Source organism: Chiloscyllium plagiosum, unplaced genomic scaffold, assembly GCF_037043375.1.
Source record: "Chiloscyllium plagiosum isolate Xiang-an unplaced genomic scaffold, Cpla_swu_hap1 HiC_scaffold_1, whole genome shotgun sequence".
Taxonomy (NCBI): Eukaryota; Metazoa; Chordata; class Chondrichthyes; order Orectolobiformes; family Hemiscylliidae; genus Chiloscyllium; species Chiloscyllium plagiosum.
The window spans coordinates 10,388,889-10,415,959 of record NW_028270139.1 but is presented as its reverse complement, the minus strand read 5'-3'; the positions used below and the strand labels follow the sequence as shown (position 1 = coordinate 10,415,959).

Sequence of the window (27,071 nt, the reverse complement as noted above, 5' to 3'; positions counted from 1 at the left end):
CAGTTATTCATGTTAAACTGTAACTGCCATGTATTTGTCCACTCATTCGAACTGTATAAACCACCTTGATACCTCTTTACATCCTCCTCATCAATTACACTCATATCTAGTTCTGTTTTATCAGTAACACAAATGCACCAGTTGCTCCAATGGTTGGTAAATGTGATTAATATTGTGTTAGAATTCCTAATGAGACCAGAAGTTGCTTCATTTCATCAAAAACTTTATGCTGGGCAACCTTCCAGCACCATTGTTGACCCTGGTGTAAGAACTGTTTCAGGGCTCATTAACCTAGACCAACTGAGGTGATGTGAGAGTGACAGCCCTCGATATCATGGCCACATTTGTCCAAGCGTGATATCAAGGAGCCCTAGCAAAACTGGAACCAGTGGATATCGGGGGCAAACTCTTCGCCAGTTGGAGTTATACCTGCTACATAGGTTGTGGTTGTTGAAGGTCAGTCATCTCAGCTCCAAGACATCTCTGAAGGAGTTCCTCAGGAGAGTGTCCTAGACCCAACAATCTTCAGCTGCTTTATCAATGACTTTCTCTCCATTATAAGGTCAGAAGTGAGGATATTTAATGATAATTGAATAATGTTCAGCACCATTCATTACTCTTCAGATGCTGAAGCAGTCCATGTGCAAATGGAACAAGATCTGGACAATATCCAGACTTGGGCTGGCAAGTAGCAAGTAAGGAGCAAACTACTGTAGGTGCTGCAATTCATACCTACAACAAAAAATACTGAAAATCTCAGTGGCTCAGGCAGCATCCATAGAGATAGAGCAAGCTAACATGTTGAGTCTAGATGACTCTTCATCAGAGCACCAAGTGGCAAGTAACATTCTCACCGCATAAATGCCAGGCAATGACCATCTCCAATAAGAGACGATCTAATCACCACCCCTTGACATTCAATGGTGTTACCATCATTGAATTCCTCATTACCACACCCTGGGGATTACCATTGACCAGAAACTCAACTGGACTCGCCACATAAACACAGTGGCTACAAGCGCAGGTCATAGGCTAGGAGTACTGTGGCAAGTAACTCACCTCCTGACTTTCCAAAGCCCATCCATCATTTACAGGTCAGGAGTGTGATGGAATACTCCCCACTTGCCTGGATGGGTGCAACTCCAACAACACTCAAGAAGCTTGACATTATCCTGGTCAAAGCAGCCCGCTTGATTGGCACCACATGAACAAAATGTCCTCCACCACTGAATGCTATACTACATGTGTTTTTCAAATGCAAAGTTTTCTCACTTTGGAAAGAATTAAGAAACTATCGCAGAATTGAAATCTCATGGCATCCAATGTCATGAGCCAAATGCTGAAAAATTAGATTAGAATAGATGAATGTTTGATATCAAATCTGGACAACATTGGCCAAAGGACTTTTTTCCATGCTTTAAAACCCAATGATTCTAAAATAACAAGCAGCGGTTAATACTTATCATGTGGAAAAATCTGAACCAAACTTGTGAAACAAAGCCATTTTTTGAATTGGTTCATAAGGAGCTATAATGCAAAATGCTTCCTGATAAAACTTGAACTCTGCTACCTATGTTCTGACTCACATGGAGTCCTAATCACCAATCACTGCAACACTGTTGATTTTCATTGGCTCTCAGTCTAGCCACGTCGATGTTTAAAATTCTTATTCTCGTTTTCAGTTCTTTCCTTGACTCTTGCTTCTGCCTATCCCTGAAGTCTTCTCGAGCCCAACAACTCTCCAAGATTTCTGTGCTCTTCCAATCAGATTTCTTGTGCTTCCCAATTTCCTTTGCTCCATTATTAATGTTTTTCCCTTCAGATACCCAGGCCTGAATTTCTGGAATATCCTCCATAAATCTCTAACATTTCTTTCCCTCCTTTAAGATGCTCCACTCCACCTTTTTCTGATCAACCCTTTGGGCACCTGTACCAATATCTCCTTTTGTGCCTCTCTGTCAAATTTTATTTAACAATGCCCCTGTGAACCATTTTGGGATATTTGCCATGTTGAAAGCTTTATGTAGATGCAAATTGGATAATTAAAAGATTGCATAAGGAAGTAAACCATCATCGTTTAATCTTAGTCGTGAAGAAGTTTATATATCCTTCAAACAAAGGAATTATTATTAGTTCAGAACACAGTTACAGCTAGATCGATGTTGTGCTGTTGCTGTCATGTCTGCAAACTTAACAAATCTTTTCACATTAGGTTCAGTGATTTAGTTTCTTGGACTGAGTTAGTTGCGCCTGTTACAGTATTTGTATCTGATTTCAAGGAACTGACTCGTCTGACCTTGGTTTTATGATCATGTTGTCCAAACTAGCGGGGTGGTCTTGAGCTGAAATATCTTGAAGGTTATACTGGGACCTCACAATGCACCAGCCGACTATGATGGGTTAAGGGGTGATGTGATTAACACAATGTGCAGCATCGACTGAATGAAAGTGACTCCTGTGTTTTGGATGTTTACTCAGTCATTTTCCCCAGTGGATGATTGGTTAGAGTACTCCCAATTGTGTCTGCCTTTTAAGCTGTAGTAAAATATACTATTTTGTCATGACTGTTTTAAAAGCATATTTTATGTTGTATATAACATTTGGCTATTCACTCTTTCTTGTGAATTAACATCATTCTTTGCAAGGAATTGCATACTAAAATTAGCACAGTGTTTTGTTTCATTTGGCCAGTGAGCATAATATTGCCATAGATTGCTTATCTCAATTACCCAGCCACACGCATAAACCATTCCCTTAAGAGCTTTAATAATGTGTGTGCATTTCGACTTTTCAAACTGTTCAACCAACTTTAGAGAACAGTAGTAAATTCTCTGTGCCCTCTTCTGTGATAGATGTTACATTGTGAAATTCCCTTGATGCCTGTTGACCCAGCTGTTTGTTCAAGTACTTGTGCAACAGGTGTTGTTTTAAGGCCACCCTGACAGTAATACAAACTGTTTAGTAGTTGTACTGACCTCTGAGCTATTGTCATTGATGCAAAGAACACTGGGTGTCATTTTTCAAATGTTTTCAGAGCTGTTAAAGGCTATGGGTCAGAAAATGTCGGTACAGTACTAAGCTTATGTTTGTTTCAATCACAACGCTCTGACACCAGACGGAATGCATTATTCTTTCAATTTTCTCTTGATACAGAAATTCAAAAAGAAAAAAAGTTGCTTGTTTAAAAGTCTTTTCCAGTACCTTACCCAAACAAGATTAGTGTTGGTGTAATTGTTCAAACTACTTACAGTGACTTTACTTTCCTAAGCTTGGGCATTTGTTCAATATTTTCTCAATAATGATTAATGCGATTCCCATTGAGTACAAATGGGCTATTTGAGCATAGACTAGGCATAACAATGGGGTAAACATTAACATTTCACCTCTGGTGTTCAAATCCAATCTCGATTGATCAGTTGAATGTCTGTTTGCTATCTAATAAGGGTCCTAATTAAAATTATAGTTGCCTGTCTAAATCCAGTCTCTACTGGGTATAAGCCAATAGTATGCAGAGGTGTTACTTTGACCCTAATTTGGAAATGTAGTACGACATTGTGCCAAATTCCGGATTTGTCTTGGATATTCTCAGGCACAACAGTGTTGGTCACTACAGTAAATCGATCCAAGTGCCTTAGACTTAGAAAAGTGCCTAAACTGATCAGTATGTAATTTTAAAATTGCTTAAATTAGAAGTATAACGTTCTTAGTCACTTGTAATGCAATGAGCAGGTTATATCTTTCAAGCTTCTATCCTTGTGATTCTCCAATCTTTCACAATTGGACTAGAACACTCAGTGAGACAAGACCACGGACAAATAATTAAGCTCTATTGCATTACAGCAAGCTTCAAAAACTAAATTTTACCTGGATTCACCAGCCAACGAAGCTCCTTGCGAAAAGAGAAATAAGGAATTGGATTTTAACCCCACCCTCTCCCCCAGCCAACTAATGTGCAATTAAGCATCTAACAGTGTTAACCTAATTAAGAAACTCCCCCACCCGACCCACCACCGCAAAATATTGTACCCCCACTTTTTTGCCTCCTCCCTGCACCTTCCTACCTCTTCCTAGGATGCCTAATCTCTCCATCTCCATAATTCCCAGACTTGCCTGAGACCAGTGTCTATGCTGCCTTCTTCATGGGATAGTTTGAAATCCTAGCAGTGTCAGCTATTTAGTTCTAGCATTGTTGGATCACAAGAACTGCCAGTTAATCAGATTAATCTGCAGCTGGCAAGGATAGGGCTTTCTTCACTGAGAGGTGGGGGTCCCACAGTGAGTTTAAGGTTTCCCACCACATAATATAGATGAAAGTCAGTGCTCTTAAAGCTCCAGCACCCTTACCCTGGTGAAATTCAGCAAAATAAAACAATATGTCTGGTAATTGGATCACTATCTCATAATTGTCCTTCAGATCAGCATTGAGTTTGAAAGGAGCTAATTTCCCCTGAGGAAGCCAGGTTTCTTCCCAAGACTTAGCATGCTGGTGAATTGTTTTGCCTAGGTGTCTTTTTGACCTCTTCCAACAGGATGGCCATCTTTTTAAATCCTTCTGGTTAGCCTGGTTCCCTGGTTAGCCTTTCATGAAAACCAGCAATCTCATTCCCTTAAATTTAAGCAAAAATGGTGAAAGTGCTTAGCTGGTTAATGTTACGACCAGACCCCAGGAAATTTGCCCAAGTTAATCCAGCTCCAGATGAATACCCACATCGTTAAGCTCATAGGTGCAGAAAAACTAAATGGCTCTGCTTCATTGTTCACCCATTCTCTCAGTTAGTTGCAACATGGCTAATTTAAATGTCTAATTTAAAATGGATGCCTTTATAAATTATAGATACCTGTCTCCCAGACCAAATGAATTTGTTTTAAAGGAGCTAATTTAATAAGGCTTTCTTGATTTAGCAAAGAAATGAGAGAAAGTGAGGGCTGCAGATGCTGGAGATCAGAGCTGAAAATGTGTTGCTGGAAAAGCACAGCAGGTCAGGCAGCATCCAAGGAACAGGAGAATCGAAGTTTCGGGCATAAGCCCTTTCCTGAAGAAGGGCTTATGCCCGAAACGTCGATTCTCCTGTTCCTTGGATGCTGCCTGACCTGCTGCGCTTTTCCAGCAACACATTTTTAGCAAAGAAATGAGTTTATTAATGACTAAATGTGTAAAGGAAGAGTAATAACACACTGAGATGAGAAATAAGAAGTGAGTCCAAAACAGATAAAAGATCAATCTCTCTGGTTTTGTTGGTAAAGAAGTTGATAGTGGAACACTGATAGTTGACCAGTCAATTAGTTTTGCACTGAGTTGGAATTCTTTTGTCCTATTTCCTTTTCTTGCGAGCCAACGCCTCAGCAACCTCTACTCTCATTTCTCTCTGTGCACTTGGATGCACCTCATCCAGTTTAGGCATCTTATAAATTTTAAGTCTGATACCTCCTCTTTATAAATTTTAAATACTTCAGTGTCTGAATGATCTCTTCTTTCACCAGGATCTTGACAGCATCTTCTTTATTAAACTCAGAAGTTTAAGTTCATTTCATACCTCAGTAATGCTCCTCATGAACCACACTTGCCTTTTTAATTCTGTTTTACTAATGATATAGAACCATAGAGTCATAGAGATGTACAGCAGAGAAACAGACTCTTCGGTCCAACCCGTCATGCCGACCAGACATGCCAACCCAATCTCGTCTCACCTGCCAGCACCCGGCCCATATCCCTCCAAACCCTTCCTATTCATATGCCTTTTAAATGTTTCTATTGTACCAATATCCACCACTTCCTCTGGCAGCTCATTCCATACACGTACCACCTTCTGAGTGAGAAAGTTACCCCTTAGGTCTCTTTTATATCTTTCCCCTCTCACCGTAAACCTATACCCTCTGGTTCTGGACTCCCCCACCCCAGGGAAAATACTCTGTCTATTTATCCTATCCATGCCCCTCATAATTTTATAGACCTCAGCCTTTGACGCTCCAGGGAAAACAGCCCCAGCCTGTTCAGCCTCTTCCTACAGCTCAAATCCTCCAAGCCTGGCAACATCCTTGTAAATCTTTTTTGAACCTTTTAAAGTTTCACAATATCTTTCCGATAGGAAGGAGACCAGAATTGCATGCAATATTCCAATAGTGGCCTAACCAATGTCCTGTACAGCCACAACATGACCTCCCAACTCCTGTACTCAATACTCTGACCACTAAAGGAAAGCATACCAAACACCTTCTTCACTATCCTATCTACTGCAATTCCACTTTCAAGGAGCTATGAACCTGCACTCCAAGGTCTTTCTGTTGAGCAACACTCCCTAGGACCTTATCATTAAGTGTATAAGTCCTGCTAAGATTTGCTTTCCCAAAACGCAGCACCTCACATTTATCTAAATCAAACTTCATCTGCCACTTCTCAGCCCATTGGCCCATGTGATGAAGATCCCATTGTACTTTGAGGTAACCTTCTTTGCTGTCCACTACACCTCCAATTTTGGTGTCATCAGCAAACCTAAGAACTATACCTCTTATGCTCACATCCAAATCATTTGTATAAATGATGAAAAGTAGTGGACCCAGCACCGATCCTTGTGACACTCCACTGGTCACAGGCCTCCAGTCTGAAAAACAACCCTCCACCACCACCCTCTGTCTTCTATCTTCGAGCCAGTTCTGTATCCAAATGGTGAGTTCTCCCTGTATTCCATGAGATCGAACCTTGCTAACCAGTCTCCAATGGGGAACCTTGTCGAACGCCTTACTGAAGTCCATGTAGATCATGTCCATCACTCTGCCCTTGTCAATCCTCTTTATTACTACTTCAAAAAACTCAATCAAGTTTGTGAGACATGATTTCCCACACGTAAACACAGGTCGACAATCCCTAATCAATTCTTGGCTTTCCAAATACATGTACATCCTGTCCCTCAGGATTCCCTCCAACAACTTGCCCACCATCGACGTCAGGCTCACTGGTCTGTAGTTCCCTGGCTAGTCTTTACTACCTTTCTTAAACAGTGGCACCACGTTAGCCAACCTTCAGTCGTCTGGCACCTCTCCTGTGATTATAGCTGGTACAAATAACTCAGTAAGAGGCCCAGCAGTCACTTTCCTAGCTTCCCTCAGAGTTCTAGGGTACATCTGATCAGGTCCTGGGGATTTATACACTTTTATGCGTTTCGAGACACCCAGCACCTCCTCCTCTGGAATATGGACATTTTTCAAGATGTCACCATCCATTTCCCTACAGTCTATATCTTCCATGTCCTTCTCCACGGTAAAAAAACTGATGCAAAATACTGCTCCATCTCCTCCGGCTCCACACAAAGGCCGCCTTCCTGACCTTTGAGGGGCCCTATTCTCTCTCTAATTACTCTTTTGTCCTTAATGTATTTGTAAAAAGTCTCTGGAATCTCCTTAACTCTATTTGACAAATCTATCTCATGCCTCCTGATTTCCCTCTTAAGTATACTCCTACTGCCTTTATACACTTCTAACGATTCACTTGATCTATCCTGTCTCTACTTGACATATGCTTCCTTCTTTTTCTTAACCAAACCCTCAATTTCTTTAGTCATCCAGCATTCCCTACACTTACCAGCCTTTCCTTTCACCTGAACAAGAATATACTTTCTCTGGATTCTCATTATCTCATTTCTGAAGGCTTCCTATTTTCCAGCCATCCCTTTATCTGCGAACATCTGCCCACAATCAGCTTTTGAAAGTTCTTGCCTCATACCGTCAAAATTTGCCTTTCTCCAATTTAGAACTTCAACTTTTAGATCTGGTCTATCCTTTTCCATCACTATTTTAAAACTAATAGAACTATGGTTGCTGGCCCCAAAGTGCTCCCTCACTGACACCTCAGTCACCTGCCCTGCCTTATTTCCCAAGAGTAGGTCAAGTTTTGCACCTTCTCTAGTAGGTACATCCACAGACTGACTCAGAACATTTTCTTGTACACACTTAACAAATTCCTCTCCATCTAAGCCGTTAACACTATGACAGTCCCATTCTATGTTTGGAAAGTTAAAATCCCCTACCATAACACCCTATTATTCTTACAGATAGCTGAGATCTCCTTACAAATTTGTTCCTCAATTTCCCTCTGTCTATTAGGGGGGTCTATAATACAGTCCCAATAAGGTATCATCCCTTTCTTATTTCTCAGTTCCACCCAAATAACTTCCCTGGATGTATTTCTGGAAATATCCTCCCTAAGTACAGCTGTATTGCTATCCCTTATCAAAAATGCCACCCCCCGCCCCTCCCCCACTTCCTCTTGCCTCCCTTTCTATCCTTTCTGTAGCATTTGTATCCTGGAACATTAGGCTGCCAGTCCTGTCCATCCCTGAGCCATGTTTCTGTAATTGCTATGATATCCCAGTCCCATGTTCCTAACCATGCCCTGAGTTCATCTGTCTTCCCTGTTAGACTCCTTGCATTGAAATAAATGCAGTTTAATTTATTAGTCCTACCTTGTCCCTGCCTGCCCTGACTGTTTGACTCACTTCTGTTCTCAACTGTACCAGTCTCAGATTGATCTCTTTCCTCACCATCTCCCTGGGTCCCACCCCTGCACTTTACTAGTTTAAATCCTCCCGAGCAGCTCTAGCAAATCCCCCTGCCAGTATATTAGTCCCTTTCCCATTTAGGTGCAATCCGTCCTTCTTGTACAGGTCACTTCTACCCCAAAACAACTTCCAACAATCCAAAAATATGAATCCTTCTCCTCAGCCATGCATTCATCTGTTCTATCCTCTTATTCCTGCCCTCACTAGCTCGTAGCACTGGGAGTAATCCAGATATTATTACTCTTGAGGACCTCCTTTTTAAATTCCTGCCTAACTCTCTGTAATCTCCCTTCAGAATCTCAACCTTTTCCCTTCCTATGTCATTGGTTCCAATGTGCACACTGACCTCCTGCTGGTCCCTCTCCCCCTTGAGAACATTCTGCAACCTTTCTGAGAGATCCTTGATCCCAGCACCAGGGAAGCAACACACCATTCTGATTTTTCACTGCTGGCCACAGAAACATTTGTCTGTACCTCAGACTAGAGACTCCCCTAACACAGTCAGTAGCTTGGAACCCGATGTACCTCTCGTTACATTAGAGCCAGTCTCAATACCAGAAACTTGTCTGTTCATGCTACATTCCCCTGAGAATCCATCACCCCCTACATTTTCCAAAACAGCATACTTGTTTGAAATGGGGATTGCAGAAGACTCTTGCACTACCTGCCTACCTCTCTTACTTTTCCTGGAGTTAACCCATCTATGTGACTGTATCTGAGACTTTCCCCCCTTCCTATAACTGTCATCCATAACATCCCCTTGCTCTTGTAAATTCCTCATTGTCTCTAATTGCTTCTCCAACTGATCCATTCGATCTGATAGGATTCAAAACCAACAGTATTTTTTGCAGATATATTCTGCAGTGACCCGTAAACTCTCCCTAAACTCCCACATCTGACAAGAAGAGTCAATCACTCTACTAAAAGAAAGTGAGGACTGCAGATGCTGAAGATCAGAGCTTAAAAATGTGTTGCTGGAAAAACGCAGCCCTTCCTGAAGAAGGGCTTATGCCTGAAACGTCGATTCTCCTGCTCCTTTGATGCTGCCTGACCTGCTGTGCTTTTCCAGCAATACATTTTTAAGCTCTATCACTCTACTAAAGGCCATTTTTACTTCTTTCAACCTACAGACCCAGAAAATAGAACTTTTATTCTTCTACAAAACACTGCTCCAGGTTATATTAATACTTATGGCTTATATTTTAAGTTTAATCAAGAGACATAGCTCAATAAAACATATAATCAAGAAAGAACCCTCTGTACCCACTACTGCAGACTTATTTTAAGGTCGCGCTTAAAATCCACTTTTCTGCTTCTGTGCTGTGACTGCTTCCAGACAGGTTCCTCCAAGATCAGTTGTGAAGTTCACTGTTTTTTAATTTTCCCAGATGGCACTCCAGTGTCCAGCGACTCATGAATTCAACAGCAAAGGCAGTAACTGCTACCTCTGTCAGTTAGCAATGTGGGTTTCTCTCTCTCTCTCTCACTTTCACTCTCTCCCCCCTCCCTCTCTCTCTCTCTCCTGCACTGACCTCACCATGTGCTTCCTTTGTCTGTTCTTCTCCCTTTTAAAAGTGCTGTTGTTTTGACTTTTTTCTCCAAAGTTCCAAACAATGCAACAGCTTATAAAACAGTAACTGCTGTGCCTGGAATTCGAGGAATTCACTTCCAACACCTAAAATACATCAAAAAAGGAGCAGTTGTTACAGCCAGAAATTTTTCCCGTTCTCCATCTTGGATTACCCAGAATCCTTATATGTTATAAAAGACTGTAGCATTCCTTTTCATGCCAGTTTCTTTTCATACTCTTTCTTGGCATCTTTGGTTGTTCTCTCACCTCTCTGAATCTATTACATTCAGCCTAGCTCTAGGTTGTATAAATCCTTATGATAATGGCTTTATATTTGTGCTATATTGTAAGTATTGTGAGCACAGATTTTCTTTTTCGTCTAAATCCCTATTTCATTTATCACCCAGGGAGCTACAAATTTATTTGCTTTACTTTTCCTCTTTGTTAGAATATACCTTGACTGTGTCCTATCTCTTTATGAAAACCTGTCCATTATTTAGTAACCATTTTTCCTGCCAGCCTTTGACTCCAATTTATCAGCTATCTCAGAGCCATGGAGATGGAATGGAAGCAACTCATCCAGACTTCCCTAAAAAGAGAATGTATCATGATAAAATAGCATCCAGTGGTTCACAACAGTTTTATATCTATTCAATTCACTTAGTAGGATTCCATGCCTCCCCTTTGGCAAGTTTGATGTCAGGTGACATGTAATAAATCAAGAGGGCGGTGGGTCAGAATTCTGCTTCCTTCCCACCTTCACCCCAGTAAAGTCCATAAGTAATGTCCACTTAAGGGTTCCATTGCATTGCTAACGGTATTGAACAAGTCATGAGTGAGGAAGGAGCTCAGCATGCAGGTGGGGGAGCAGATGAAATAAATATGTAGTGTTACTAATGGATTCTTCTGGAGGTGATGGGATTTTTGCTGAGTCACTACGTTGTCTTTGCTGTCAAACCACTTTCCCCATGTGAGCAATGCAACCCCTCGATATTATTCGCTCTGGCCTGAGATCCGCAATGGACCTTGCCTCAAGTGCATATCATGCCCAGCAGCAGCTACCGTACGATGTAGGGGTAGAACTGGGTCATTTGGCCCAGTGAGTCAGCTTAACCATTCAAGGAGATATATTAATTCTCAAAGCCATTTTCCTGCCTTATTCCCATAACTTTTCATCCCTTACTCGTTAAAAATCTAACTGAACTGCGAATATACTTAACAACTCAGCTTCAACAGTTCTCTGCAGTTAAGATTTCCACAGATTGACTACCTTCTCTGCCTTAAATAGGTGACCATGTATCCTTGGATTATGCACTCTGGTTCTACACTCTTCCACAAGGGAAGCAACCTTTCCCCTAAGAATATATGTTTCAGTAAGACTCCTGTCCTCCTTCTAAACTCCATTGAGTACAAGTCCAACCTACTCGATCTATTCTTGTAAGAAAGTCCATGCATATCCAGAATCAAACCAATGAACCTTCTCTGGTCTACTCCAATGCCACTATACCTTTCCTTCGATAACAGAACGAAAACTATTCACAGTATTGTAGCTGTCATGTGTCGACATTTAAGCCTGTATCACATTTAAGCCTCTAAACATAATAGTAAGCATTGTACTCCGCTTGCTGGAGCACATCAGGTCATTGATCAGAGATAGAGCCACATTAAATGAGATCACCCATGGCTTCTCAGATTATCAGCAGTCTCTGTCCATACCTTCTTGCTTTGATGAGCTGGTGTGGGAGCCATTCTGGCCAGAAGCAGTGCCTCCAGGGAGGCATCAATGAAACTGGGTGGGACCTCTCCTTCAGTAATGTCACTTTTGACACCATCTCTACCATTGACAGGACTCCTTTGCTGTTTCTTCTGGGACTGTTTATATGCTGCAAGTTTGATGTATCGTACCTGGATCTTAACAAGGCATCTGACAAGGTTCCATATGGCAGACTGATCAATAAATTAAAAACTAATGAGATCTAAGAGGAAATAAGAAGTAGGATCTAAAGTTGATTCAGTGGCAGTAAGTTATTGTTGTAATTGGAAGGCAGTTTTGTGGAGGGTTTCACAAGGCTGAATTCTGGGCCCCTTGCCATTGATGATTAGATCTATAAGAGGCCTGATTCAGAAGTTTGCACATAATGTGAAAATTGGTCATCAGATTAATAATGAGGAAGAAAGCCATTGACTAAAGGAAGATAACAATGATTGGTCAGGTGGATGGAAGATGACAAAATGGAATTTCATCGGGGGAAATATAAGGTAATGCATTTGGAAAAGAGAAAGAAAACTAAAAAATAAGTTGGATACTGAGAAGTGTAGAGGAAAGAAGGATTATGAATTGCATGTCCACAGGTCTGAAATTTAGTCAGACAAAAAGAAAAGGTGGTCACCATGGCAATAGGGATATTGTCCTTTGTAGCTAAAGCCGAGAGTATTAGGGTTACTTCTTTCAATTCTTGAAGTATAAAGAACAAGAGTTAGTCTGTTAAATGTATTTAAAGTTAAGCAACAAAAGATATCTGGGTAAAAGTGTTTAGATCTAGAAATATCACTGTATGAAAGCACACAAAATAAATCATTAATATATTTGAAATAAATTGTTTAAACTCTTAAGTTGATATGGCAGACAAAATAATGTCTTGCAAATGTGTCTATTTGTGAATCTTCTAATCTTGTAATTTCTAGGCTCTGATGTTTTCTACTTCAATTATGATTTTATTATTAAAATGAAATTTTACATTTAAAAGATAGTAAGCACAATATTGGTTGATCCAAGTGATTGAATTGTCTGCGTCAATATAATCTGACAAACCAGTGGAGGTATAACACAGCTCAATTCTCAGCCAAATAGCATAAATGTTTGGCATTTCTTTATTTTAAAATAGAGCTAATGTTCCAGAAGAATGTAAAAGATCAGTACAGCCTCCACAGCCAGTAGCATCAGAATGCTCACATCTCTGTAGGAATGGACATTGTACTCCAACAGGAAAATGCTGCTGTAGTCCAGGCTGGGAGGGAGAGTTCTGCAGAGTGGGTAAGTAGGTTCTCTTGCACTTTTGAAAAAAATGTAATATATTATAGACTGAAGGAATGGCGTAATGCTATAAAACAAACTTTTATATCTGAACAATTTGTAAGCAAAAATTAAGTCAGCTACATTATTAGTGTTCCGCAATAATTACGTATCATTTATTTGAATCAAACCATTTATATTCTGGCATTTTTAAAAAAATCACATAACCATACTCAGTGAAAGAACACATGAGTAACACCTATGTCCTTCTGGATTTTCATCCAGTGCATGTATCTTTTATTCAGTTTCTTTAGGGAACCTACATGGTCACCTCACTTCTTAGTGTCAGACTATGCCACAAAGCAGCAAACAGTGCCTGATAGTCATTGACTTCAGTTTTATTACATAGGTTTAACGTAAAATTCTAAAGCATCATTTTGTTCAGCAAAAATTTGTAGTCACTGTCAGAAGGTTTCTCCATATGATGGCCACAACTGAGGTAGTTTCTTCAGCTATGTGAATTCTCACATTTTCCAATGAAGACCTGAAAGAAATGGGATTTTGAGAAAAATGAAAGAAAAATCCTTTCAATGCAAAGTTAGGAAGTATTGATGAAGAGTTTATGCTCGAAACATCTACTGTCCTGCTCCTCAGAAGCTGCCTGACCGGCTGTGCTTTTCCAGCGCTACACTTTTTGACTCTGATCTCCAGCATCTGCAGTCCTCACTTTCCCCTTAGGGTACAGGAGTTGGGAAGTCATGTTGAGGTTGTACAGGACATTGGTGAGGCCTCTTCTGGAATACTGTGTCCAGTTCTGGTCACCCAGTTATAGGAAGGATATCATTAAGCTGGAGAGGGTTCAGAAAAGATTTACCACGATGTTGCTGGTTAGGTACAGTTTGAGTTATAAGAAAGGCTGGATAGGCTGGGACTTCTTTTCACTGGAGTGTAGGCAGTTGAGAGGCAACATTTTAGAGATTTATAAAATAATGAGGGGTACAGATAGGGTTAATGGTAGTTGTCTTTTTCCTAGGTTGGGAGATTTCAAAACTAAGGGGCACATTTTTAAGATGAGACGAGAGAGATTTAAAAAAGACATGAAGTGCAAATCTTTTACATAGAGGGTGGTTTGTGTGTGGAATGATCTTCCTGACTAAGGGGTGGATATGGGTACAACTACAATATTTAAAATACATTTGCATGAGAACATGAATAGGAAATATTTGGAGGGATATGGGCCAGGAGTAGGTGAGTGGGACTAGTTTAGTTTGGGATTATGTTTGGCATGGACTGGTTGGACTAAAGGGTCTGTTTCCATGCTATGTGACTCTATGACTGAACCCTGTGGCACCTCACTAGTTGCATCTTGCGAACCAGAAAAAAAGATCTATTTATCCCAACTTTCTGCTTTTTGTTGGTTAGCCAATCTTTTGTCCAAGCAAATAAATTACCCCAACACTATGTGATCATACCTTGTGTATTAATCTTTTTGTGCAGCACCTTATCAAATACCTTTGAAAGTCTAGATATACTGCTTCTACAAGGTTCCCATTATTCACTCTTTATGTTACATTTTCAACGATCTCTAACAACTTAGTCAAGCATGATTTGCCCCTTATAAACCATATATTGCATTGTGTTTTGACTTTCCAAATGTCCTTTTATTACTTCCTTAATGACGGATTCTAATAATTCCCCAATGGCAGATGTTAAACTAAATGGTCTACAGTTTCCTATTTTCTGCTTCCCTCCTATTTAAAAAGAGTATTATATTTGCATTTTTTCCAATGCAGTGGAACCTTTCCTGCATTGAGCAAATTTTGAAACAGTATAACCATTGTCTTTGCTATTCTGCTGTCCCCAATATTAATTCCCCAGTTTCATTGTCAAACTGACCAATATGTGCTTCAGCTGCCCCCACCCTTTTTATATACTTATATAAGCTTTTGATATCCACTTTTATATATTGCACGAGCATTCTTTCATAATCTTCCAGTCTGTCACTAGCCTTTGTATATGGTATGCCTTAGTTTTTGTTTTTGTTATCTTTAACTTCCTTGCTTAGCCATGGATATTTGAAGGGCTCCTGCCCGAAACGTCAATTTTCCTGCTCCTCAGATGCTGCCTGACCTGCTGTGCTTTTCCAGCACCACTCTAATCTTGACTCTAATCTCCAGCATCCGCAGTCCTCACTTTCGCCATGGATATTTTCCCCCTCTTCCAATCTTTCTTCCTGTCTCGAATATATTTTAGTTGGAAGGAATTAAGTATTTCCTCAAACATCTGTTACTACTCATCAACTGTTCTGCCTTCTAGTCTTCCTGTCCACTACTACATGGCCAAATCTGTTAGCATGCCTATGTAATTGCCTTAGTTTCACTCCAGAACACTAGTGTGGGACTCCAGTTTCTTGCACTCAAACTGAATTTGAAATCCTAGCATGTTATGATCACTCTTGCCAAGAGGACCTTTTACTATGAGACCATTAATTATTCCCACTTCATTTCACAACACTAAATCCAGAATAGCCTGGTCCCTGGTTGGTTCCCAACATATTGCTCCAAAAAAACAATCTCTATCGCATTCAATGAACTCCTTCTCAATGCAATCCTTGCCAATTTGAGTAATGTCATCGAAATGCATATTAAAATCACCATTGATTATTGTCATATCTTTCTTACGAGCCCATAGTACTTCTGAGTTTATATCGTGTCCCACTGTAGAACTGCTGTTTATTGATGCATCGTTGACCATAATCTGCAACAAATTCAATTTTCTGGGTTAAGGTGCCCCACTGAGTACACTCATTGCTAAAGCAATGTCCTTCCATTGTTGAAGAGCATAAAAATCTTTTTTTTTCATATTATCAAGGCATTGTAAGAGACAAAGTAGTTCATCTTTTAGATTTATTCCTCTAGTTAGGTCTATTCTGGTGAACTCTGGTAAAAACAGTTCCTACTAATATCCCACATCCCTTCAAAAGTTGTGGAAGCCATAATTCTGAAATAATACAAGAAAATAGCACAATATAGTGTACTGTGCAATTCTCAACTTCGATTCAGCACTTTGAAGCTAAGAAAACTGGAAAACTTTCATCTAGACCTTTCCCAGCACATCCCATTAAGATTACCTCAAGGTTGATTTGTAACAAAATACTTTTCTTTAAGCATGTGAAAGTATTTAAGTGGCTGGGCACCCAATTCATAATCTAAGTTTACTGAAAGTTCTGTAACTCATGCCAGCAGCCCTCTGCACCTACTGATTTTTTTATTAATTGTAATTAATAGTGTAATAGTCTAAATAATGTAATTCATCTGAAATGTTATAGGTAACAAGATAGCTTCAGGCTTGGCAGTTTCCTGTTCATGGAATCAAATGCCTAGAAGTTTGGCCAGGTAGTGCCTTTTTATCAGGCACCAATGTGCTTGCTAAAGCCCGCACTATAGCAAGCAGGAGGTGTGTGCACAACGTCATCATATATGACTCATGCCTGAAATAGGCATTAAGTGCTTTACCAGTGCAAATATGGGACGAATGCCGATTTGATTCCCACCCGAGAAAAGTTAAAACTGACCTCAGTCGGCAAATATCTTGGAGTCGCCTATTAGCTGTGTATCAGTCAGGAAGCTTTTTGAAATGAGCTCACCAAAATGTGCAGATATTAAGAGATAAGAAGTCTCAGGTAACTGCCACTTGACCGCAATTCTGCCTCCAATCCTACCATATTCCAATCCCCACTCTGACATCCAGTCTTTTTATCCCAGGGTTGTCCAACTTTCTTGCATTGAGGGTGAAGGGAGTGGCATTTCATTTTTTGTTTCACTGGATTAGGGGAGTACATTTCAGAAAGCTGAGGTTTTGAACAGCAGTAAGTATAAATTTCAGTGAAACATTTCTGTAACAATAAGTTGATAATTGAAATGAACTGGATTAATCATGTAAGTTCCATGGTAAGTTCCATCAAGAACAGATCAAACGCTAGGATTCTGCAACCAGTAACTCATCTCTGACTCTCCCAAGTCTGTCTACCATCTAAAGGCAAAAATAAGGAATGTGATAGCGTACTCCCCACTTGCCTCGATCCAATGACACTCCAACAACATTGACTCCATCCAGTTCAAAGCAGCCTGCTAGCTTGGCACCATACCCATTAACATCCATTCTGCCCACTGATGATCAAAAGCAGCCACGTGTACTACCTTCAAGAAGCACTTCAGAAATTCACCAAGGCTGTTTAAATAGCACCTTCCAAATCTGAGACCACATGTCATCTGGAAGGCAAAACTCGAGAGCATGGATTTAAGGTGAGAGGAGAAAGATTTAAAAGGGACCTGAGGAACATCATTTTCACACAGAGGGTGGTGCGAATATGGAACAAGCTGCCAAAGGAAGTGGTAGAGGTGAGTACAATTACAACATTTAAAAGACATTTGGACAGGTACATGGATAGGAAAGGTCTTGAGGGATATGGGCCAAATGCAGAAAAATGGGACGGGAATTAGTTCAGCTATATGCGTTCATGATTCTCATGACAAGAGCAACAGATACAAGGGAACACTGTAACCCTCAAGTTCCCCTCCGAGCCACCATCCAGACTTGGAAACATATCGCCATTCCTTCAGTGTCACATGGTCAGAGTTCTGGACCACCTACCTAGAGGCATGTGGGTGTACCTACACTATATAGACTGCAATGGTTCAAGCTCACCACCAGTTTCCCATGGGTAACTAGGGATAGTCTATGAAAGCTGGCTGACTCAGCAATGCCGACAATCCATGAGTGATTCATTTTAAATGAATAACTAATAAAAACAGCCATTTCAATGTACCAAGTAGCAGAGCAGAGAGAGGATAATTGTGTTGTGGTATTGTTACTGAACTTGTAAACCAGAGACCCAGGCTAATGCTCCAGATTTATGAAATTTAAATGTTTAAAGAAAAAAACTATTCTAATAGCTAACTAATAATGTTTTTAAGCTGAGAACAGCTAAAGTAGTCTTGATCACCAAGTAAGTGATTAGGACCAGGGCAAGCAAAGGAGTTGGGTTTAACTAACACTGATGTTGATTTGCATCTGGTTGCATGTATTCCAAGGAAGGATGTACATGGAAATAGGGCCAGGCCCTTGCTCTTCCGCTCAGTCAGCCAGCCATTTGCTGACTCTCCCAGCCAATCTCTTGTTTACTCACCCAATCAACCACTTGTTCATTCATCCAGGCAATCACTCACTCACTGATTAGATTAGATTAGATTCCCTACAGTTTGAAAACAGGCCCTTAGGCCCAACAAGTCCACAACAACCCTCCAAATATTAAACCACCCAGACCTATATTTGCCCTTGACTAATGCACCTAACACTGTGGGCAATTTAGCATGGCCAATTCACCTGACCTGCACATTTTTGGATTGTGAAAGGAAACCGGAGCACACCCACGCAGACACGGGGAGAAAGTGCAAACTCCACACAGCCTGTCACCCGAGGTGGAAGTCAAACCCAGGTCCCTGGTGCCGTGAGGCAACAGTGCTAACCACTGAGCCTCACCCAGTCACTCACCCAACTAAACAACCATTCACTAACCATACTCCCAAAATGTGCCACTGCTTCAATTGCTTCTATTCATGGTAATGCTGACCCCATCCGTCCCTGGTCATCATTGGGACCAAAGGCATAACCTGTCATCCTTGTCAGCAGTCTCCTCTCTGGCCCTTAATAGGGCCGTTAAATCTGTGAATTTACTTCCTTATGGTGGGAAGGAAATACAAAGCTAGTACCACCTTTGGAAATAATTCCATCTGTGGGCTATAACAGTGCTCTCCATCACTCGCAGCTGGGATGATGAAAAAGAAAATGGTGTTCAAGTGACTGTGTTGTTTTGCTATTCCTGTTGAAGGGCTTATGCCTGAAATGCTAACTCTGCTGATAATGTGCTTTTCCGGCACCACACTTTTCGACTCTGATCTCCAGCATCTGCAGTCCTCACTTTCTCCTTGTTTTGTTAAGGCACACAGGCCTGACTTTCATTTTACCCTCCTTTCCCATGATGGTTCAATTCACATCCCACCCCACTCTTCCATGGCACCCCGACTCTCAATCTACCTCATAAGCCATCAAAGCCATAATCCTGGCTGCCATTTCCCTCCTCCGCAAGCCAGTGTCTCTTCGTTCCCATTCCACACCTTTCCTCCAGGCTTTGTGCTGAATGAAAAGAGTTGTGTTGTGTTGCTAGTCCAGTCACAGACCGTTCCTATCCCACATTTGCTACTGATATACTCATGAGTAAACCTATCAGTAGCAAACTCAGAAGTGAAATGGTCCATGATTGGAAGAACAGTTATTTTCAAAATCATCCAGTTACATTTCGCTGGGTTTCGAACATTGGTGAGGTGGGCCACAAAAGACACCTTGACAGGCCACATAGTGGCCCACAGGCTGACTGTTGGACAGGCATGTACTATATTATAGTCTTCAATCTCTCTTTTTCTCACTGTCCAAGCCCTTTAAGGCACCAATGGTGATACTGCCTTTGGGATCACTACTCTGAAACAAGAATACTGATTCGGGATAGTCAACATGTCTTTGTGCGTGGGAAATCATGTCTCAGAAACTTGATTGAGATTTTTGAGGAAGCAACAAAGAGGATTGATTGATGAGCAGTCGATGTGATCTATATGGATTTCAGTAAGGCATTCGACAAGGTTCCCCATGGGAGACTGATTAGCAAGGTTAGATCTCATGGAATACAGGGAGAACCAGCCATTTGGATACAGAACTGGCTTAAAGGTAGAAGACAGAGGGTGGTGGTGGAGGGTTGTTTTTCAGACTGGAGGCCTGTGACCAGTGGAGTGACGCAAGGATCGGTGCTGGGTCCTCTACTTTTTGTCATTTACATAAATGATTTGGATGCGAGCATAAGAGGTACAGTTAGTAAGTTTGCAGATGATGCCAAAATTGGAGGTGTGGTGGACAGCGAAGAGGGTTACCTCAGATTATAACAGGATCTTGACCAGATGGGCCAATGGGCTGAGAAGTGGCAGATGGAATTTAATTCCGATAAATGCAAGGTGCTGCATTTTGGGAAAGCAAATCTTAGTAGGACTTATACACTTAATGGTAAGGTCCTAGGGAGTGTTGCTGAACAAAGAGACCTTGGAGTGCAGGTTTATAGCTCCTTGAAAGTGAAGTCACAGGTAGATAGGATAGTGAAGAAGGCTGATAATGTGTTGCTGGAAAAGCGCAGCAGCTCAGGCAGCATCCAAGGAGCAGGAGAATCGATGTTTCGGGCATGAGCCCTTCTTCAGGAATTCTTCTGAAGAAGGGCTCATGCCCGAAACGTCAATTCTCCTGCTCCTTGGATGCTGCCTGACCTGCTGCGCTTTTCCAGCAACACATTATCAGCTCTGATCTACAGCATCTGCAGTCCTCACTTTCTCCTAGTGAAGAAGGCATTTGGTATGCTTTCTTTTATTGGTTAGAGCATTGAGTACAGGAGTTGGGAGGTCATATTGTGGCTGCACAGGACATTGATTAGGCCACTGTTAAATATTACGTGCAATTCTGGTCTCCTTCCTATCAGAAAGAAGTTGTAAACTTGAAAGGGTTCAGAAAAGATTTACAAGAATGTTGCCAGGGTTGGAGTATCTGAGCTATAGGGAGAGGCTGAACAGGCTGGGGCTGTTTTCCCCGGAGCATCTGAGGCTGAGGGGTGACCTTATAGAGTTTTACAAAATTATGAGGGGAATGGATAGGGTAAATAGACAAAGTCTTTTCCTTGGGGTTGGGGAGTCCAGAATTAGAGGGCATAGGTTTAGGGTGAGAGGGGAAAGATATAAAAGAGACCTAAGAGGCAATTTTTCACACAGAGGGTGGTACATGTATAGAATGAACTGCCAGAGGAAGTGGTGGAGGCTGGTACAATTGCAACATTTAAGAGGCATTTGGATGGGCATATGAACAGGAAGGGTTTGGAGGGATATGGGCCGGGTGCTGGCAGGTGGGACTAGATTGGGTTGGGATATCTGGTCGGCATGGACGGGTTGGGTCAAAAGGTCTGTTTCCATGCTGTACATGACTATGACTATGACTCTATGACTAACTTGCACCACAATTTCTATGTCATGCAACAAAATATCATACAATGTACAAAATCATACAGAGATTTCCTTGTGCCAAATATTTGATAGAGCTATCAAATTAATTACGTTCCACTGTCTTTTCTCATAGCCGTGCCTTCACTTTTTTTACTTTTCAATTTTCCCATTGATTTTATGTTGTCCATTTAGAGATCTGCGAAGATTAGCGGTTCTAAGGTCAAATTGTTTATTTGGCAAGCTTATGGGCTTCTGGATACAATCCAACTTTGTAATGTGTGTTTATAAATGTTTAACTGTGTTTATGTAGCTGCTCTCAAGAGTCAAATTGTTTAATTGAGGATTTATGGGCTCTTGGATGAAATCCAGCTTTTAGAATAGAACTGGTGAATTCATATGTTTATAAAGTGGCTAATGGATGGTGGATTGGTTGAAGGGGAATGGAAGTGGGATGGAGCTTGGTGTGTTGTTTAGATTAGGGTTCTGTGGGGTGGTTGGGTGAGAAGGTTGGGTGATGATTATCTGGTTGCAAGGGAGGGGCCATTAGGTGAGTAAAGAGATTTTGGTGTGGGTGATGTGTGATTTCATGAGTAGATAAGCACTTGAAGAAGTTGGGGGCGGGGGATGGGAAATTGCAATCAAATTTTACAATTATTTAGAATTACTTTTAAAATGCATGTACATGAGGCCTTACCAATGTAGCTCACTGTTCACTACTAATTCGTCAGACGATCCAGGCTGATAAATTTGGAACCAGATGGGAACTGCGGCAGGAATTCTTAACTTATCTGCATTGGAATCAGCCCACCTCCACTGCGACTTTGGGTCTGCCTACTAGACCTGTCTTCAAGACAAATTAAGCCCCTAATCTCTAGAATATATTGCTTCCTGGCAGGCTGACGATGGAAGTAGGTTTCCAATAGGGAAGTCAACCACCTTGAGTTCCAGCCTGTACAATGAAAATCTGACCTTGGAAATTGAAACCCCCATCAAATGTATTAGAATCAGCAAGATATCCAAATAGAGCTCTTTGCAAGTTAAGATATTTGAACTACTTGTGAAATGAAATCAGATAGCAAACCTTAAGGTAATAATGAAGAAACTTGTTCTTATTGGACTAGATCTTGCAGTCAGTGACAATGCTTTGGCAGTTTCCCCACTGTGCTTTTGTTTGGGGACTTGCTGAAATTGGACATCTGACACTGGACAGCATGACATCCGTGAGTAGCACAAGAAATAGGGATGCTCTTCCTCCAGTCAGTTTGAACAGTCTTATTTATTTGGAAATTACATGTGATCATATGAAGAGTGAAAAACAAAAAAAAAGGGATGACAGGAAAAAATGAGACATGCAGAAAAGTTTTTCTTTTAAAAACACCAAATTTTCTTCCAAGTGTGTGGACACTTTAAAGTTTATGTTTACAGTGCTAGAGAGGTTATTGGTAGAATTTGCCAGACCATTAAAAGCAATGGTTTTAGTGTTAGGTGCATTAGTCAGAGGGGAATGGGTCTGGGGGTTACTCTTTGGAGGGTTGGTGTGGACTGGCTGGGCCAAAGGGCCTGTTTCCACAACGTACTGGAATCTAATCTAATCTAATCTTCCTTCAGTAGCCCTAGCAGGGGTTTGTGATCTGCTCCTCTGACAAATTTCTATCCTTAAAAGGTAGTGGTGGAACTTTCTCACACCAAAGATGACCGCCAAACCTTCCTTCTCCATCTGGGCATTTTTGCATTCAGCCAAGTCTGGGAAGCATCCGCTATTGGGCATTACTGTCTGATGGGCCCCTGGTGAGCCACCACTACCCTGATACTGTACAGGGAAGCATCACATGTCAGCAGTACCTCCCACTTCCAATCGTAGTGGGCCACACCTTACCCAACAATAGCTCCTTTCTCACTTCCCTAAAGACTATTTCTTGGCTACATGACAATTTCCAAGGTTGACTCATTTTCAAAAGCAAGTGTAAAGGTGCCAGGATGGAGGCCAGGTTACGTATGAATTCTCAGTAATAATTCACTAATCCAATGAAAGACCCAAGCTCCGGTACAAGGAGAAGGTGAGCTCTGCAGATGCTGGAGATCAGAGTCGAGAGTATGTTGCTGGAAAAGCACAGCAGGTCAGGCAGCATCTAAGAAGCAGGAGAATTGACATTTCGGGCGGAGCCTTTCATCAGGAAGGGCTCCTGCCCGAAATGTCGATATTCCTGCTCCTCGATTCAAGCTCCTGGGAGCCAGAGTTCCTTTGATTGCCCTCACTTTATTGTCGAATGGGTGTAACTTGGTTTTGTCAACTTTGTAATCCAGGTAGGTAACTAGGAATACACATTTTGTTTCCCTTCTGAGATGCATGCATGCCTGGGAGAAACATTTAAGCACAATGTCCAAGTTCTCCAAGTGCTCATTATTGGTCTTCCCTGTTATTAGTATGTCATCCAGATAAATGGCACCCTGGGGTAGTCCTTGTAAAATATTCTCTGTTGTCGGCTGGAAAAAGGTGCAAGCTGATGATATCCCAAATGACAGCCTTGTATATTGACATAAACCCTTATGGGTATTAATTGTAGCATAATTCTGGGATTTCTCGTTGAGTTGCAATTGTTGGTAGGCATGGCTCATGTGCAGCTTCGTAAAGGACAGCCCCTGCCAACTTTGCATTCAAGTTCTCTCTGCGAGGGACCGGGTATTTATCCAGATGGGAGAAGCAGGTTACCCTTAGCTTAAAATTCCCACAAAGTCAAACTGAGACATCAGGCTTCACAATTGGTATGACCGGTGTTACCCATTTTGCAAATTGCACTGGTTTGATAGTCCCACAGAAATTACTGCACAAAGGCCACTACCCCATCACCAAGTCACCCTTTAAACTGTACAAAACATACAGTCAACAGTGAACAATAAACAGCGTCTTACAAGAATTGGCAATTTACATTGGAGTAGGGGCAGCACAGCCAACCCCCAAACCCCACCGTACATCCAGTTCACAGGGAAATGCGGATGAACCCCAAATTCCACCAAAGAGAAACAGTCGACACAAATACATACAGAACAGTCCAATCAACCAAATAATGAAATAGTACAAATCACACAGACACTCCCAGTAAACCAGCATCTCCTGGTTATAGTGATCAGCCAGGGCTTTTCTGATTGGCCCAGGTTAACATCCCCAATCAAGGATCTTGTAGTCAACAAGATCCAGCTGGTTCCAATCACTACCCTCGGACAGCAGCATTTCAACCTGAACATTAACATGTAGCTGTTTGAAAGTATTGACCAATTTATTTCATTATAACTGAGAGCTGAAAGCCACACAACTGTCCTTGATGCAGAATCTGGCCCAATATGACACCTGGATCCCAAGACAACTTATTATCTCATTCACTACACCCACCTTCTTAATATGACATGAAGGACAGGGACTTAAGCAAGGAGATAGATATCAAGAACTGAGAATTCCTCCACCTCCAGACGGAGGCCTCACATGTCAAAGGAAGTGAGCTGATGGTGAGCTCAGGCTAGAAGGCCCACCTTGTCCTATAACCCTAGTCTCAGGTTGGAGATCCTTGTTCTCAAATACTCTTTCCTCATTCAGCCAAAACCTAAGCTGGAACATTGGAGGCAATGATGAATTTTGTCGTCTATTTATATATTATGGTCGGCACGGTGGCTCAGTGGCTAGCACTGCTGCCTCACAATGCAAGGGACTTGGGTTTAATTCCACCCTTGGACAACTGTCTGTGTGAAGTCTGCGTGTTCTCACTGGGTGCTCCGGTCTCCTTCCAAGTCTAAATGTTACGAAGTAGATGTCGAATCCATCTGCTAATTAAAACAAAAATACCCAGAGAAGCTTGCCTTGCCTCGTAATCGGTTAAAAATGTGAGTGAGTGCGTGAAAGATAACCCCTGACATCCGCTGTTTGAAGAAAAAAATAACAATTTATTTTCCTAACTCTTAACAGTGAACACTAAACAAAAACTATCAACAAATCCGAACCCATTTTTCCTAATCACTATCTGACCACAATTCTATTAAAATGCTGCTCCAGTAACACAATTACTAAACATTAAATTAACTTAATCTCTCAAAGTCCAATCAGTCTCTTACACTGTTTCCTCCTGTCTCTCCGAAACTGCTGTTTCCTTCCATCTCTTCGATTCTGCTGTTTCCTTCTGTCTCTCCGAAGCTGCTGTTTCCTTCCATCTCTCTGATTCTGCTATATCCTTCCGTCTCTCCGATTCTGCTGTTTCCTTCCATCTCTCTGATTCTGCTATATCCTTCCGTCTCTCCGATTCTGCTGTTTCCTTCCATCTCTCTGATTCTGCTATATCCTTCCGTCTCTCCGATTCTGCTGTTTCCTTCCATCTCTCTGATTCTGCTGTTTCCTTTCGTCTCTCCGAAACTGCTGTTCCCTTCCGTCTCTCCGATTCTGCTGTTTCCTTTCGTCTCTCCGATTCTGCTGTTTCCTTCCATCTCTCTGATTCTGCTGTTTCCTTTCGTCTCTCCGAAACTGCTGTTTCCTTCCGTCTCTCCGAAACTGCTGTTTCCTTCCATCTCTCCAATTCTGCTGTTTCCTTCCGTCTCTCCGAAACTGCTGTTTCCTTCCATCTCTCTGATTCTGCTGTATCCTTCCGTCTCTCCAATTCTGCTGTTTCCTTCCGTCTCTCCAAAACTGCTGTTTCCTTCCATCTTTCCGAAACTGCTGTTTCCTTCCATCTCTCTGAAACTGCTGTTTCCTTCCGGTTCTCCGAAACTGCTGTTTCCTTCTGTCTCTCTGATTCTGCTGTTTCCTTCCGTTTCTCCAAAACTGCAGTTTCCTTCCATCTCTCCGAAACTGCTGTTTCCTTCCATCTCTCTGAAACTGCTGTTTCCTCCGTCTCTCCGAAACTGCTGTTTCCTTCTGTCTCTCTGATTCTGCTGTTTCCTTCCGTCTCTCCGAAACTGCTGTTTCCTTCCGTCTCTCCAATTCTGCTGTTTCCTTCCGTTTCTCCAAAACTGCAGTTTCCTTCCATCTCTCCGAAACTGCTGTTTCCTTCCATCTCTCTGAAACTGCTGTTTCCTTCCATCTCTCTGAAACTGCTGTTTCCTTCCGTCTCTCCGAAACTGCTGTTTCCTTCTGTCTCTCTGATTCTGCTGTTTCCTTCCGTCTCTCCGAAACTGCTGATTCCTTCCGTCTCTCCAATTCTGCTGTTTCCTTCCGTCTCTCCGAAACTGCTGTTTCCTTCTGTCTCTCTGATTCTGCTGTTTCCTTCCGTCTCTCCGAAACTGCTGATTCCTTCCGTCTCTCCAATTCTGCTGTTTCCTTCCGTTTCTCCAAAACTGCAGTTTCCTTCCATCTCTCTGATTCTGCTGTTTCCTTCCATCTCTCTGAAACTGCTGTTTCCTTCCGTCTCTCCAAAACTGCTGTTTCCTTCCATCTCTCTGATTCTGCTGTTTCCTTCCATCTCTCTGAAACTGCTGTTTCCTTCCATCTCTCAGAAACTGCTGTTTCCTTCCATCTCTCTGATTCTGCTGTTTCCTTCCGTCTCTCCGAAACTGCTGTTTCCTTCCGTCTCTCCAATTCTGCTGTTTCCTTCCGTTTCTCCAAAACTGCAGTTTCCTTCCATCTCTCCGATTCTGCTGTTTCCTTCCATCTCTCTGAAACTGCTGTTTCCTTCCGTCTCTCCGAAACTGCTGTTTCCTTCCATCTCTCCGATTCTGCTGTATCCTTCCGTCTCTCTGAAACTGCTTGTTCCTTCCGACTCTCCGATTCTGCTGTTTCCTTCCATCTCTCTGAAACTGCTGTTTCCTTCCATCTCTCCGATTCTGCTGTTTCCTTCCATCTCTCTGAAACTGCTGTTTCCTTCCATCTCTCC

The 27,071-nt window shown here is 41.7% G+C and overlaps 1 protein-coding gene across 6 annotated transcripts in view; it reads left to right on the top strand.

Annotated features, from left to right (window-relative positions):
- Nucleotides 1–27,071, top strand: part of hhip (hedgehog interacting protein) — a 156,399-nt gene that overhangs the window by 114,629 nt on the left and 14,699 nt on the right. For all 6 annotated transcript variants that reach the window (XM_043699011.2, XM_043698993.2, XM_043698985.2 and 3 more), the window contains one exon: nt 13,008–13,156. In XM_043699011.2, the coding sequence (XP_043554946.2) occupies nt 13,008–13,156 (149 nt within the window). The remainder of the gene's footprint in view (nt 1–13,007; nt 13,157–27,071) is intronic.